Genomic DNA, 16,630 nt, shown 5'->3' with positions numbered 1-16,630 from the left:
CCAAAAAACTGAGAAAATCTGTAAGAAATTGAAGTAAACTGGAGTCTGGGTTAAACAACAGCAAAACTACATCAAAACATCTGTTTACAAACAACTCATGCAATATAATCCTGGTCTCATTTATCTGGTCGTATGCTCAGTACTTCCTAAAGTCCTGCATTTTTGCGAAAACCATATCATTTAATACACTTCCACATAAACATACTTAGGCAAAAACCAGCAGCATACCTCGGCATGTGCATGTACTTAAACTCTCCTGGTGCACTGCACTTCTCTGAAATCCAACCTCTCAACACTGGTCAGGACTTCTGCTGTCACTCCCATTGCTTTCTAGTCAATCAATGAGCCGGGAGGCAGGATTTCAGTGGAATTTGTTCAAATACACAATCTTTCTAAGGAGTGCTTTTCGTATGCTGAAGTGTTTCAAATAATAAAGTACTAAGCATGTGTATAAATGACACTTGGGTTATACTGCACGAGTTATGTGAGACTTTGAAAACGGATGTCTTGATATAGTTTTGCTGTTGTTGAATGTGGCTCTCATTTACTTCAATTCATCAAGAATGTACTTGTTTTTGGATTCTTTGTTTAGCGTGGAGGCATGAGAGAGTTTTCTTCATGAATTCAAGGTAACACAGGGTGAGTAAATGTTATACAAATGATCATTCTAGGAGCAAAGTTTTCCCTTGGTTATGGATTCAAGCTTTAATTTGATCATGCTGTACTCACTTGCATTCAGCGCAGTTTCTTGGATACGGTTGTCCAGATAAACCCGAAGGCGATCAAACAAATCAGCGTGAAGAATGCTGCACCGAGCACGGCCCCCCTGTTAAACAGACCTGGGAGACCAAAACTGTCATTAGTGAAATCAACACTGGTAATTGCTACATGCAGTGATATTTAACTTTTCTCACTGTGAGCTCTTAAGCAGACGTAAACATGTCCTCACAATGCTGGTTGTCTCTTGGGGGGTTAGTTTAGGCTTTTTCACACTTATCTTTTTGAATTTCGCTATAATTGGGAATAATTACATCCTGGAAGTTTTGGACAAAGAGGCATATCATGGCAAAGTGTTGATTAAAACAGCAGTTTTGCAAATAGCTCAGCGTTGCATATTTACCTGCAGGCTCATCTTCTATCAATATTGCTGAATCTTCTGAATCTTCACTGTGTGTCTTTATGTTGGTGTCGTCACCAGCTTCCAGAGGAGCCGCAACGATTTCTTCCTGAGACACAGCTGGGGCAGGAGGAGCTGTGTCAGGTTCAATCGGGGCTTCAGTTAAGTTCCCTGTTGCAACAGGAACCTCTGTTGCAACAGGAACCTCTGTTGCAGCTGCTGGGACCTCCTCACCTGCTGTGTCTATGGTGTCGTTCTCAGATGTGGTCTCAGTGACAGCTGTGATCTCTGCATCGATGTCTCCTGCTGTGTCCTCCTCCGGGGCTGTTTCTGTAGGGAGAAGATCTAACTGGACAACTTCTTCTTCTGCGTTGTCCTCCGGAGTGTCCTCTTCTTGATCATCCACGGGGACGATAAGAGCTGGGTCCTCTGGAGCTGGTTCTTCGCTGGTGGGTTCCTCAAGAACAACAACAGCAGGGTCTTCCACGGCTGTTTCCTCTGCCGCCTGTTCCTCTTGACGTTCCTCTGCTGTGTCAGCGACAACAGATTCCTCTTCTTCGGGTTCATCGGGAAGAGGTTCCTCGTCAGTAGCAGGGTCCTCTTCTGCATCCTCTTCTGGGACTAACAGGACTGGAACCTCTTCTGCATCCTCTTCTGGGACTAACAGGACTGGAACCTCTGCAGCGTCCTCTTTTGTATCTTCTGCTGGAGCTTCTTCTGGTTCTTCAGGGGAAACTACAGAGACTGATTCCTCTATAACCTCTTCTTCCAGCTCCGGCTCCTCTTCAGCAGGATCCACAGGAACAATAGCAGCTGGTACATCTGGGGCTGACTCTTCTGGTGCTGGTTCTTCTGCAGCAGGTCCCACTTGACTTTCCTCTTCGGTCTCAGGCTCTACAGGAGGGAGGGCAACAGATTCCTCTTCTTCTAACGTACTGAGAACAGGTTCTTCATTTGTAGGAGGGTCCACTTCAGTGTTTTCTTCCAGGACTACCGGGGCAACAACGTCTTCTTCTTCTGTTTCTGAAGAAATGATAGAGACTGCTTCCTCTTGTTCCTCTTGTACTTCTTGATCTGGCTCCTCTTCAGCAGGTTCCAGAGGAAAGATAACAGCAGGTTCTTCTGGTGCTGACTCCTCTGCTGCTGTTTCCTCTGCAGCAGGTTCTTCCTCTGCAGCAGGTTCTTGATCTGCCTCTTCTGTCTCAAATTCTGCAGTAACGAGTACAACAGATTCCTCTTCTTCTGGTAAAGCAGAAGGTTCTTCTTCAGTATTGTCATCGGGGACTATAAGTAAAGGTTCCTCTGGAGCAGCTTCCTCTGCTTCATCTTCATCTGGAACTTTGTCTTCCACTGCTGGTGCTGCTGGAGCCGGATCCTCCAGATCAGCCTTTTCTGAGGGTACATTTTCTGCAGCACTCTCCACAGCAGCAGCTGTTTCTTCTTCTGCATTTTCCTCTGGAGCTTCATCTTCTGAAGCTTCTAAAGGAATAACAGGGACCGGTGCTGCCGGAGCTGGATCCTCCACATCAGGCTGTTCTGTGGATGTGTTTTCTGCAGCACTTTCTACAGCAACAGCAGTTTCTTCTTTTGCATTTTCCTCTGGAGCCTCATCTTCTGAAGTTTCCAAGGGAATGATCAGGATTGTTGCCTCTGGAGCTGGATCCTCTACATTCTGCTGTTCTGAAGACTTGCTCTCTACAGCAGCAGCTGGGGCAACTTCTAAAGTGGTATCACCTGGAGATGCCTGCTCTGTTTCCTCCTCTGTAGATTCTTGCGGAGCTGCAGCCAAAGGCTCCTGAGGGGCTGATTCCTGAGCTTTATCGGCATCATCAGAAACCTGATCTTCGATGAGAACTGGTTCTGGTTCTTTTGCAACAACTGGAATGTTTTCTTCAGCAGGTGACTCCTCAAGAGACTGAGCTGCTTCACCTGCAGCAACTGGAATGAGTTTCTCCTGAACTGGTTCTTTCTCCTCGATAGGCTTAATGTTGTCTTTAATTACTGGTGCAAGTTTCTCTGGTCCAGAACGCTGAGCGACTTTGGTACCTGCAATAGAAATTAGAGACATACAGACATTTGATATGTTTAAGTTTTATTTCGGATCCATATGAGCTGCAGCATAGCTGCTGCTATTCTTCCTGGGGTCTGGTACATATTTATAAAACTTACAGTGTATAACATATAACATACATAACAGATAACAGTAAAAAAAGAAGTCTTTTTTTTTTAAAGAAAGTAATAATGATAATATAAAATATATAATCATATAACTTTAAGTATGTTGTCTAGGACAGTCAACAAAAGATCTCTTATTTATCAAAAATATATTTATAAAGGTCCAGTTTGTAGGATTTACTGGCATCTAGCAATGAGGTTGCAGAACTGAAACTTCTCCTAAGTGCCAAGAGTGTACCGAAATAAAAAACAAAAACAAAAAACAAAAAAAAGCAAATCGCTTTACCTCAAGCCTCAAGCTGTACAAACCGCAAGGTGGACTTGCTCCATATGTAGATATAAATAGCTCTTTTTTTCAGTAATATGAAATATAGTTTCTCATTAAAGCTTACTTTTGTATTGATAAAAAGGCACAAATATAAAAATCCACTGAGCTCAGTGTAATACCATGCATTATATAGTAGTCTGAGCTTAAACACTAATTGTAGCACTAATTGTATTCTTAAAATCCATAAAATAAACCCCACAGGACATTATAGCTCTGAACGATGGCTGATTATGTAACAGTTAAGATCTCCAAGGACCTGATGCAAACATTCAGGGTGAGTAATGATCCACGTTTAGTTCAAATGTCTCAGAGGGCAGCATGTTAAAAGGAGCAGGTGTGTCATTGAATTGGCAATGACAGTATTTCGAGAAGTTTGGTTGTTAATCACATCAACGCAGTCAGGTGCAGAAGTTTTTTTCTCAATTTAAAAGCATGACCGGGGTCCTTTTCCGTACTGAATGCAACTTTTTATAGCTAGAAAATACCTAAAGCAGAATGAACTTTTCCAGGTTGTATATTCTGTTCACTAAAGGTCTAAATATTACACATAACACAGGTTTGCCTTATTAAACAATATATGTACACACTTTTGTAACATTTGTCTAAATAATAAATCACCAAATATTAACTGACAGTAACTTCTGCATTCTATTGAATTACTTGTAATAATTACAACTGAGAAAATACATTAAAACAATTTAATTTGTATGTAATTCTACTGCTGACTGCCATAATATGTAGCACTGAGATATTATTTCACAGTATTTAACATTTATACAGCCTGATGTAACACCATGTACAATATACAGAAATCCATATATATTAAAAGCCTAAAGTATTTTATGAAACCTACATTATTTTCAAGAGATGTAGTTGTGCAACAACCTTTCATATCACTGATTAAGAAACCATTTTATTTTTAATAATTATGATCAAAAGTTTAGAGGAAATGCGTGACTTACGTATGGGTGCTGATGAGCACAGCTGAGCATTTAGGACCAGGGTCAGCAGCAGCAGAGAGGAAGCTTTGAACATGATGTCCGTCTTGTCAGAGTCAATTCATTAGAGTCAAACAACCTCCAGCAACTCCAACACTGCAGTCAGAGCGGTGCCCCCACGGTGGAGGAATACCCTACAGGGGAGGAAGCACACGTGTAAAGTGTCAGCGAGGACGCCTGCTGTGAAGTGACACACCATATGGAAATTTTGGGAGGGTGCTTTGAGGGCTGGGTGGGTAAAAAGAGAAATGTACTGTGAGATATGATCACATGGACATCTTCTACAAGACTCCACCAGCTGTCCCTTATCCTGGACCAAAGGTCAAACTGCTTCACTTTGCTAAAAAGGTGGCCTATAAAGTTGTGTAAAACACAGATATATGAAGTTACACAATGTATTCTACTGGCTGCTTCTAAACACTATTGCAGCTGCCCAAATAAGTATTTACGCTTTCTGATTTGCAAGAATTTAACTTTTCAAGCTTCAAAAAATAGTTTTGCTTTACAATGTTAACTTTTGTTTTCCTGACCACAATCTAGGTCTCTTCTTTGTGAATACTGTTTAGACAAAATTAACTGCTCATCTAGTTTAATTTTAATATTTAGAAATAATACAGTTTGTTTCCCCTCCAACCGAACCTTTTAAGAAAAATCTTAAAACATACGTGTTTGCAACGGTCTTTGGTTTTAACATTTAAGTATTTTATAATCTTTTATGTATATAATGGAGATTTCCAGTTTTGTTTTGTAATTCCTACTGCCATTTAATGTTATTTAAATTTAAACTGCCATTTGCGAACCATCAATTTTAACTCGTAAAGCACTTTGGTCCACTCTGCCTGGTTTTAAACTTGTTAAATAAATACACTTGATTTGATTTGCAGTTTGGTTTAATTTGAAGAAAGGATATGCTACTTTTGAAAAGGCAAATTACCTGAAATGGGGTTTGAAACAATATCAAAAGAGACAGTTCACCCCCAAATCAAAGATACATATTTTTCGTTTTACCTGTAGTGCTAAAATATTAATCTAGATTATCTGAGTGTGAGTTGTTGAGTGTTGGAGATATTGGCCGTAGAGATGTTTGCCTTCTCTTGAATATAATGGAACTAGATTGATTGATTAAGTTCCTGCTGGTCTGTGAGACAAATTATCCCTGTGTGTAATTCTTTAAGCAACTCATGCAGGCAGACAGTCTTTGAGGTGTTGAAGGGATTAGGGCAGATTGAATCAGATTATTTTGTTAATTAGCTGAGTTTCATTCACCTTTCACTTGGACCTCTTGATTAGCTCAACCCACGACCCATTGTTTTGGGCTAGCCTTGATTTAAAAGTATAAAACCTTTTTCTGAATGTTGATCTTGAGAGAGAATTCACTACCCTTAAACTGTTTCCACTGTGCAGGAAATAAAAACTCACCGGCCACAGAATTTTACCTGAAAATGTTCTTTTCTTCAACAGAACTATTTTCTTTTCACCAAACTACACTGACCGTATCACCACGTAAAAAGCAAGCACGCCTCTACTGCTCGCCAAGACCTCACGACGTGCACCAGACTTTGGGGTCATATTTCCTAGTGGCCAAACAGTGGGATTACATTGGTCATGTGATGCCACTGGACTTTTTCCTGTTGGTTTACGTTATTTTATTTATTTATTTAACCTTAATTTAACCAGGTTGATCCCGTTGAGATTAAGAATCTCTTTTCCAGGGGAGACCTGGCCGAGACGGTCAGCAGTGAGCACACAAAGCTGCAGACACAAGGAGAGACAAAAAACTATTCACAAGCACTGAAATATGCATTAACAGACAGTGAGTCAAATCTATGAGTCATCAGAGAACTTTCCGGAAGTTTTGTGAAAAAGGCATTTCGAAATCCAAGGATACATTTTTTTGAGCGTCACGGCCTCTGCAAAATGACTCGTTTAACTGTCAGGATTTGATTCATTCAGTCTGAAAACATTCGGAAAGTCTAGAAGAGCTGCACAACTGACTCATTTTTATCCCAGTTCAAATTAGTGAAGCACTGAACTGGAAGTAGCCAGTTCGGTCGACAGAAATCTCTAGTCTCTCCTGCTCGATGGGCCACACAATGAGGGAGCAGCATGTAGCAGCCCTCGAGGCTGTGACATAAAGCCAACACAGAAGTGCCAAAAACTGCAGTGCATCAAACAGCCACTTGAGCCTGGCTCCAAAAGTTAGTCAATCCCTATATTTCGCACCTGTTTACTTCTACTAAAGATGGTAATGGCCGTAAGCCAAACTTACCGCTTCAAAATGGGAATCCACTAACCAATGTCTGATGTCTACAGTCTACAGGATGCAGTGCAGGTCATCCAAATCATTTCATACAGAGCAGTTAAACTTTTTGGATATGATTCATGTGCCACTGAACAACTTTAGCAATAGACGGGGCTCCGCCTTCATCGATGTACGCATTTCTCAACCATGCTGCTGGTTCACCTGACGCCACTGAGCTAGCTAACATTACAGCTCAGCCGAGTAAGACGCCACTAATCTTCACATGTAGCGCTGTCACGAACCCGAGCCTCTCGTCTGTGAGTAGATGCACACTTCCTTTCGCAAAGTGATACGTTTGGCAGGTGAAGTTTAGTAGAAAGAAAATAGTACCTGCAAGAAACTGTTGACAACAAGGTCTGTGGATTATTTTGAGCAACCTGGCCATTATTCCTGTAAAGAGACATTGCTGCTGAGTTTTTCAAATATTTGTTTGGCACTTTGTGCACCACAAGCTGAGTGCAGTATAGCTCAATTTTATTAGAGAGAATACAGACATCTCTATGGACATGTCCAACATTTGGGAAATCATACCAAAACAATCTAGACTGATGAATGGCAATACAGGTAAGAGGACATTTCTGCTAAATTTGGAGAAATTCCCTCAAGGCGCTCTTGAGATGACAGATTCTCAAAAATGGACAGACAAACCAAAAACAAGGCCTCCAGCCACGGCTATTGTCAGTGCGGTTGCTTTTTGCTGGAGGAGCTCTCATACATTATCGAGCAAAAATGGGTGACTTTAATGGCTGGATATTACTTATTCAGAACGAAAAAGAGCCAGAAAATATGATAATTTCATATGAAATGGCAGAAAAGTTTTACTTACATCACTCTGCTATGTGATATTGACGAAAGTCTTGAGGAACAAAGCTCAAGCAGCACATTATTCCACAGTGAAGTTACCATATTTTATTTCTTTAAGTGCCATTCATGCATATTGGGGAAGGGGGTGGGGTGGGCGGTATCGACAGTTCTAATAACACTTGAGTTATTTTACAGCACTAAACGAATACAAAGAGTAGCTGTGTCACCTCATTGGACAACAAAAGTAATAAACCGTGCAATAAACAAAAAAGAGGACAAATAGGAGGAAAAAAAATACAAGAAATGACAAAGACAAAATCAAACAAAACAGAAAAATAAAACACAAACCAAATATATATTATCAACACTGAAACACTGAATGTAGAACCATAGTACAGGTAAAAGGTAGTGTCACACAAAAAGCCAACGCATTTTCATCACATATATACAATATAGATATATACATACTGTCACCCTCTGATTGGACAATAACAAAATACTCTATTCTTTTTCGCTCCTGTCTTTCATGAAGAAGACCCACCCCGAGCCTTGGTACCCCACCCCCAAGAGGAAAAAAGGGATGATTGAAAAGACATATATGTACAAGCACAACAACACACCAGCACTGAATAAAATAGGCCCCAATCAGCAGTACTTGTTGGCAGTTCTCTCCCATATTGTAACAAGGCTTTTTTTTTAAATCTTTTTTTCTCCCAATAATAGTAATCTCTCTGGCAGGTACATGTCCAGCGGTATTTAAAAACTTAAATTTTGAAAAAAAAAAAAAAACAAAAAAAAAAACCCTCACACAAGCAAACACACAAATACACACACGCACACACATACAAACATAATGTAAAATTGTGATTGTGATCCAGTCATTGTCTTCACCTTTTTTTTTCCCTTTCAGCTCAATTTTCCCAATGGGCTGCTGTGCTCAAATTGTGTGTTCACAATCTTCACCTGGAAGAAACACACTTCACCTTCACACCAACCGAGGACTCACAGGGTTTTCTCTATTGTAGCTCCATAGAGTCCTAATGAAAACGCTCTTTTTTCACTGCTGTCTTCAGTTGCAGTCCTTTGGCCCACACTCACCTAAAACAGTCATACCATGGGTCATTTACTGAGCACTAAATATGAAATTCTGGCAGTCGAACAAAACTTTGAAAAGTTGAGATCCACAGGCGAGGAAATCCTCCACATACAGCGGACATTTGATACACAAACACAGACAAGACGCAGCAGAAAGAAGCAGGTGTGATTGGCAGGAAAATATAAAAATGTATGGCAGTATCATCGGTTGAAAGGAGAGAACTTGACTTCATCTGCGCAGTGCAGCTGTGGACAGTTAAACAGAAGGTCTACAGTATAAAACTGGGCTGGTTCTAGTTTCAAATAACCTTCGATGTGATCAAACGTAGAAACATCTAGTTCTATAATATCCGATAAAATCACCATGTGAGACTTGAACGTGCCTTTTCTCACAATAACAAAGACATTATGTAATATATCATAAAAAATAATCCATGATTGTCATCCAAACATGAAATCAGAATTACAGTGACCATTGGAGTCCCTAGGTGCTAAATTATATTTAAGGAATAGTTAAAGATTTGAGAAACACAACTTTTTGTTGAGTTGGATGAGAAGATTGAAATCACTCATGTCTGCATAAATATGAAGCAACAGACTGGAGACGAGTAGCTTGGCTTAGCAAAAAGACTGAAAAGAGGGGGAAACAGCTCGCCTGGCTCTGTCCGGAGGCAACAATATCAGCCTATCAGCACCTCTCAAGCTGAGTAAACAATATGTTATATCATCAGGAAGTTATCTTATTCAGACAAGAAATACTTTGATACAACCATAAAAACAATACGGGGTTCCCACACATTTTACCAATGAATTTTCCCAAAATTTCTATAAGATTTTACTCAATTTCCATGACTTTAAAATGGCCTATATAGATACCGCCTCAAGCTAGCTATTACCTATCTGTAGCAATTGTCACCAGCATAATTTAGCTATTAACAACACTAGGAGTGAACATTTTATGTATTTCACAAGCCTCAAATCTCAGCGTGAAAGCCTTAGCTTTAGCTTTTTCCTGTTTCGCTCCTGATGTTACAGCGTGATACTTTCTCCGGAAAAACATCTTGAGCGCCCCCTGGTGTCTGACTGCAGTACAGGTCATAAGCCAAGTCCACTCCCCTTTAGTGAATGGGACATGGGACCAACTGAAAAGCACACATCAAGTACATTTGAAGATAATGGCTGTCATTTTAGCGAGCATTTGTCACCATTTTTTGTCAAGTTTGGTTTTAATGAGTTATTTGATATAAAAGGACTTTGGCATCGTGATCAGCAGGTACGTGTGTCAATCACTGTGCTCGCGATCAAGGAAGGAGACATGATGTCAGTCTTTATATACAATCACTGGCGATGATCCAATGCCAGTCTGGTCTGTGTGTCATGTGATGCTAGTGAAGCTACGACACTAATGCAGCGCAGCACTATATGTTAAATTAAGGTTACAACAAATTTTCATGGATGAAATTTCAAAACTTTTCCATGATTTTTCCAAGTACCCCTTATACATTTCACACACAATTTCCACTGGCTGAAGAGAGACGGAAAGTGAAGAGAAAATGAAGAAACGTAGGCTTTCGTGATGGTAAACAAAGCGCTGTCAGACATCGACGTATTTAGAGCTACGTTACATCAACAGCTACAGAAAATAAATTGGAGGTTTTGTTACATTACGTGGAATTAATCTACAGAATAATGTCACATTACATAAAATTCCATGTTTTTTACTAAACTTTCAATCATTTTTATCAAGTCCATGACTTTGCAAGGCCTGGAAAATTTCATTGTGAAATGACTTTTCAGGAACCCTGTTGAATTAGCAATACAAGGACATAATCCTTGTAACATTAGACATGTTTTTAGATATATTCATATAGACAAATTTTAAACAGTAGACTAAAAAATGTAAATTTATAACTTTTTGAAAACATTTTCTTAGTTCCAAACTAACCTGGAAAAGATTTTTCCCCCAATTTACATAACTTGTACAGGAATTTCCCAGCCATCTGAAAATAGCTTGAATTTTTTTTACATTAAGGTTTTTGTACAAATGAATACATGAGATATGTTTTCATTAGTGAGCTTCAGAGGTGCTTGCAGGCAGATTGTCAACTTTTAATTTAGACATGCTGGCCGTTTCCCCATTTCCAGTCTTTCTGTTAACTGTCTCCTAACTGTAGCCTCATATTTACTCTTCAGACATCTTCTCATTTAACTCTTGGCAAGAAAGCAAATACACCCACTTCCCAAAAGGTTGAACTATTCCTTTTGACGAGGACACACAATGTTATAGATGCAAAGCACCACACACATTTTAGCATTACAGGAGGAAAAATAATCCTGTTCACTGTCAACTACGGACAATGTCTCATAACTGCGAGTGAATGCACCCATGAAAGAATGAGTTTTTGAGCAGCTAGCTTTTATGAGGAGGTGCTTTGCATCTTATTTAACGGTTAAGATCAACAGAAGGTGAAAGTGTGCAAAGGGTTTTTTTTTTTAACATAGTGTCTCTAAAGTTCAGCACCTGTCTGATTGAGGAGCCACTTGTTACAGGACACAGAGGACAGGTTTCCAGAACCACTGATCTCCCTGTTCTGTGCTTGAGAAACCCTTCCCACGAAAAAAACAAACAAAAATCTAGTCTTTAATCACTGTGTGCATCTGCTTTTGTGCTCATAGATAGCATAGAGATGATTGCAGCAATCAATCATAGCCCTAAAATTACAATAAAACCAAAACACACACACGCACGCACACACCATATGTTCAACACTCACAAACACACATTGTATGAGTCACATTTCTCATTCTGTTATGATTGTATAATAGCAAAATCTGACGCTATCGAACTATCACAACAAAACATCGGGCAGTTAAAAAAAAAGAAAAAAGATTCATATCTCCGTAATTTAAATGTCAGAAGTGACAATAAACACTGAGTGTAGCATCGATAACTCACTTTGATGTACAACAGGTGGAAAAAAGCAAAAATTTGGATGCACCTTATTTCACAATTCAAATCGAAGTACAGTAAAACTCTGCTTTTTTTTGCCCTCTTCCAATGGGATCATCATCTGATGAATATCCTATTGATCATTAATCAGAGTATGACGTCATTTAACAAGCTTTAACAGTCCTGTATTAGGTTTTTTATTTTAATACATTTTATTTCTCTACTAGAGATGTTATATGTCAGTGAGGCTCACAACCATCACTCTCAAAAAATGGCTAACAGGCTCTTTATGTCTTTACATATCTCTAGAATAAATTATTAGTACATAGTTTGCATACAACTTAATATTAAACAGTTTGGGAACAGTTTGGCATGTTGGGAGTACACTTGTACCCTTAATCTTGTGTAGAGTTAGAAGGGAAGATCAAGACTAAAATGGTCTGAAGGGTAAATATGAAGCCACCTCCAGCTGACAATTAGCTTAGCTTAGCACAAAGACTGGAAACAGGGGGAAACAGCTAGCCTGGCTCTGACCAACAGTAACAAATTCAGCTTACCAGCACCTAAAAAGCTCACTGATTCACTCATTTTATCTCCAGGAAGTCATTGCAACCAGCCAACAAATAAACTAAACTGTCATTTTTAGACTTCAGTTCTTGAATGGACTGAACAACTGAGATAAATCGCGTTAATCAGTGATCTTTAAAGGAGCACGCACATTGACTCTGAGCTGCAGACAGAGCCAGGCTAGCTGTTTCACCCCATTTATAGTGTAGCTTCATATTTACTAGACAGTGCAATCATCTTATCCAACTCCCAAATTTCAGACCACACTGTTAATTAAGAAAAAAAAAACCCTGCTGACTTTGACATGATTGACTTCTGCATTTAAACAAAATTGCTTGACATTTAGAGCCCATCTGACACTGGATTGTTTGGGCAAATAACAATGCTCATATCTGACAGTTTAAAAAGTTCTGATGATGAAATGTTGGCCGATGTTTGTTTTTTAACACATAAAGCTGGGTTCAGGTCTTTTTTTTTTTGCATCGACAGGCAAAAATCCTTTAAACTTTAAGCATATTGGAATTCAAGTGATCTGAGAGAACATTTGACTCCCTCCACCTTGTTTCAGAAATGGAGAGAAAATGTTACTGATAGTTTAACCTTCTGCTGAAGCTCAAGGCTGCAGCTTCAAGTTCATGTTTATGTTGAAACTGACGGTGATTTTCACAGAACTGGTGCTATATAATGACTGTGGATCTAAATCAGGATTGGGATGATTGACATGAATGACTCGTACTTGTTACTGTGTGATGCATGAGCATATGCACACGTTTGTCTGGTGGGAGGGGCTCGGGTATTTTCAAACTCTACCTTTTTTTGTTGTTTTTTTTTCCTTTTCCCGAAAACTGCCTACACCAGCTTTATGTTTCTCTTAATTTGTGATCACGTTACATGCCGACAGTTTGAAAATCAATGCTTTCTGGTTGAAAAACCGCCTAACAGTAAGACAGTTTCTAATTTATTTCACATACATCTTTGACATTTTTGGACTGTGACTTATTGTTATTAGCTGACATGCATGCTAATACAGACATTTTGGTTATAAGCCCATAATACTGGCCTGATCAGTACATCAAAGTCTCTTATTTCCTTTCTTCTGAATAATGTTGGCTTGTTTAATGATCAATAGATTACTCACCTAAAGCTGATGAACTTTGCCATTAAATCTGTCCTGTAAATGTGAGTTTGTTTAGTATTTCTAACAGCTTCTGATTGGTAAAGCAATTATTAACCTACACGATGCACACAGAGACCTGAAACCTCAGGTTACTTTGGGTTGAATGAATTTAAAAAAGACAAAATATGTTTGACTTCCCTGCTTTCACCTTCCTCTCACACTCATCGTATTCACTCATCTTGAAGTGCTTGAGACAAAGAAACTAAGAAAGAAAAAAGTTGCTGTACTCCCATAACAAGTCTGTTGCAGTGAGCCTGATCACATTGGTTGGCTATGAAAACAGATCACGATACTTTCTGTGATCTCTCTCTCACGCGCTCTCTCTTGGTTTGTTTTAATATCAAGCCTGCTTAAACATTTAACACCCTGTTCAAAATTATTGTAAACCTAACTTTACCACCAATTCAGCCACAGTGGGGCCCACTTCCTTCCAAAAGTGACCAACGAGCACCATCACATTACTCACAGAGACGGCCTGTGTTTCTTAAAAACAAAAAAAAAATTTTTTTTTTTTTTTTTTATAAAAGAGAGATAAACTCATCCAAGAGGCAGCTGAGGCCAATGTCAACACGAGAAGAATTACAAGCTGAACACGTCGCTCAAATCACATAACAGTTACGGAGCAGGGGGTCGGGGGGGGGGAGGGGTTCAGACTTTGGAAGGCTGCTGGCTAGGGACGGGGAGAGGGCTGGCTGAGGAGCTGAGGAGCATGTGGTTTAGACGTGAATGTGTTCTACTTGTCTCTAGACAAGTACATAAGCAATCACTTTAACATGTCCGACTAAATATGATTGTCTTCAAAGTAACATTTTCTAGTTATGTTTTGCTTTTGTAAAAATGTCAGGACTCTGAAGTCTGTCTTTCTCCGAAGCTTGTCAAATGTACTTCTGCATCCCACCCACAGTGGCCTCCTCCTCCTCCTCCTCCTCCTACGGCCTTTCAGCTCAGCCTGGCTTCCTCTGGCTTCCACCTCCTCTCCTCGCTCCCTCTTGTTTTGCAAAAGGAGGTCTAGGGGCTAGACAATGGAGTCCCAATCAAAGTCATCCTGGATGTCATCAGCTGGCATGCGATGCATCTGGAAGTTTCTGGTAGGTATCATGTGCTGCTGGTTCATCTGTGCATGGTGTCCTGGAGAGAGAGCACCGGGAGGGTCTTTTTAGAAAGGTTTATATGTATCCATTTTCCAACAAGGTAAAAGTCTCATTAGCCCTATTCGCAATGGACTAGTATTACCTAAGGACCTCATGTCATTTAGGATTTGTCCTGGAATTTTGACTTTTCAAAATACAGACATGGCTGAGTTGCAGAGGATTAAAATCACAGACGTCCTCTGCAATTATTACAAAGTACCGGACCTCACATAGTACAAGTCCTTTGCGAATAGGGTAATTGAGATTAAATCTTTTTCAAGTGTGACCTGGTTCAGAGGGCAGCATAAACACTGTTACAACAAAAAACAGTACAACTGTAACACACCAAAAATGAGCAAACACAGCATCCAGTTAAAATGCAAAACAAAAAAAGATGGAATACAAAAATTTTCTAAAGAATTTTAGTGAAAAATTTTAGGAGCACTCACATAAACAAAGAGTGCACTTAAATGTTTAATAGGTTTATTGGTTAAATCAGTAAATGTAAGGTTTCATTATGGCTGCATATAACTAATAATTACTTCCGCTAAGGAAGTTACGTTTGGCTTCAGTTTTTGTTTGTTTGACTCTCTGTTTGTCAGCATTATTATGAAAAAACTACTGGCCATAATTTCCTGATTCTTCGTGAAAGTGTGTCTAACAACCATCCTCTGAGGTAGTCCACACATGTGGCTGCTCAAACGTCACAAAGAAAGCAGTTGTTGAGGAGCACTTGGGAACAGTGGTCTCATGGTCTCACTATTGAAAAAACTAAGCCTCTCCCAAAAAACAATTTTTGTTTGGTTTTCAGTCAATGCACCTAAATAAAATTACTTGAAAATTAGGAACTTTGTTAGCATGCATTTTGCAGTAATATTAGCCATAATACCTTGAAACAAAGTGCATACAAACAGGGGCCAGTTAAATTTATGGACTTTCAAGTACTTTTTCAAGCACTCATCTTAATTTTCAAAGATGGAACGTTTTTTTTTCCCCACAACCATCTGTTGCAAAAAAAAGTGCAAAATCATAAATGGCGCAATCGTGCTGCCAGGACCTAAAAACCAAATTATTATTGATAAACTGCTGCTTATTTTCTGGCAAATTACAGCTCAAAACTTGTGTTAACAGCTGACGCTGTTCCGATGAGTGTTTTGCAAGCTGACGAAATTTCCCAGGGCCAACTATTTACTGGTGTTTACCAACCAATTGGTGTTCATATGACAGTAAACAATTCCAACCACTGCTCTTTGCTTTCTTGTTTTTATCTAATATAATTCATAAAATTACTTATCATTCGGTTCTCCTCTCAATAATATTCAAGTGCCTTTTTCAATGACCAAGTTGAAAAAATTAAAATAAAAAAAAACTTTTGGCGTATCTAGTACTTGATTTTTTGGGGGTCATCTTGGTCACCTTATAAAACACATCCAATTTTGCATGTTCTGCATCAAACTCCAACAGATATTTAATTCAAACTTGACACAAATAAAAATTCCTTCTTTGTGAACACGCAGTTTTTCATAACTGTTTTTGACAACAAGCTGTTTAAGATGTTATTTCAGTCCAAGCATTTCATATTTTTTACATCTGTACTTGATAGTGATGTGGTTAATGATTTTCACAAATGTATGTTAAGAATGCGACATGTTTCCATTATAGAGGAGCCTAAATGCACAGCTGAGATGGTGAGGCTTCAGCTTGGCACAACCATGTTAAACATAATTTTAATCAGTTAAGATAATAATTTTTCCCCCTGTGGCTTTGTGTCACCTGTCATTGTGGGTCCTGTGCTGCTCATGGGGGGCATGTGGGGATATCCTGGAGGACCCATCATGGACATGCTCTGTCTGGTGTCCATGTAGAGATTTCCTGAAGAAAGAATCACAATAAAACTTTACTTGAAGCCTCAGAATGTCAATGGATGTATTCCTGTTTCACTAAATACAACCTCTTCAAACTAGAGCCAATTAAAAACACTGCAGCA

General features: G+C 39.3%; 2 protein-coding genes across 3 annotated transcripts in view; both read right to left on the bottom strand.

Moving 5' to 3' along the window:
- Positions 1–735: 735 nt before the first annotated feature.
- Positions 736–4,655, bottom strand: LOC148190226 (uncharacterized). Its single transcript, XM_088071849.1, has 4 exons — positions 4,583–4,655; positions 1,794–3,163; positions 1,121–1,754; positions 736–839 (listed from the first exon to the last, which is right to left on the bottom strand). Exons 1-4 carry the CDS (start codon positions 4,653–4,655, stop codon positions 736–738), a joined length of 2,181 nt encoding a protein of 726 aa, XP_087927975.1.
- A 3,148-nt stretch (positions 4,656–7,803) lies between these two features.
- foxj3 (forkhead box J3) overlaps positions 7,804–16,630 on the bottom strand; it is a 98,575-nt gene continuing 89,748 nt past the window's right edge. For both annotated transcript variants that reach the window (XM_042506774.2, XM_042506783.2), the window contains 2 exons: positions 16,417–16,515; positions 7,804–14,641 (listed from right to left, as the gene is read on the bottom strand). In XM_042506774.2, coding sequence (XP_042362708.2) covers positions 14,529–14,641; positions 16,417–16,515 — 212 coding nt within the window. In that variant the 3' untranslated portion in view covers positions 7,804–14,528. The remainder of the gene's footprint in view (positions 14,642–16,416; positions 16,516–16,630) is intronic.

Source organism: Plectropomus leopardus, chromosome 2, assembly GCF_026936395.1.
Source record: "Plectropomus leopardus strain MGB_pleo_1.0 chromosome 2, ASM2693639v1, whole genome shotgun sequence".
In the NCBI taxonomy this organism is placed as follows: domain Eukaryota; kingdom Metazoa; phylum Chordata; class Actinopteri; order Perciformes; family Serranidae; genus Plectropomus; species Plectropomus leopardus.
Note: the sequence above shows the minus strand (reverse complement) of the source record. Positions and strands in the feature narration are given on the sequence as shown.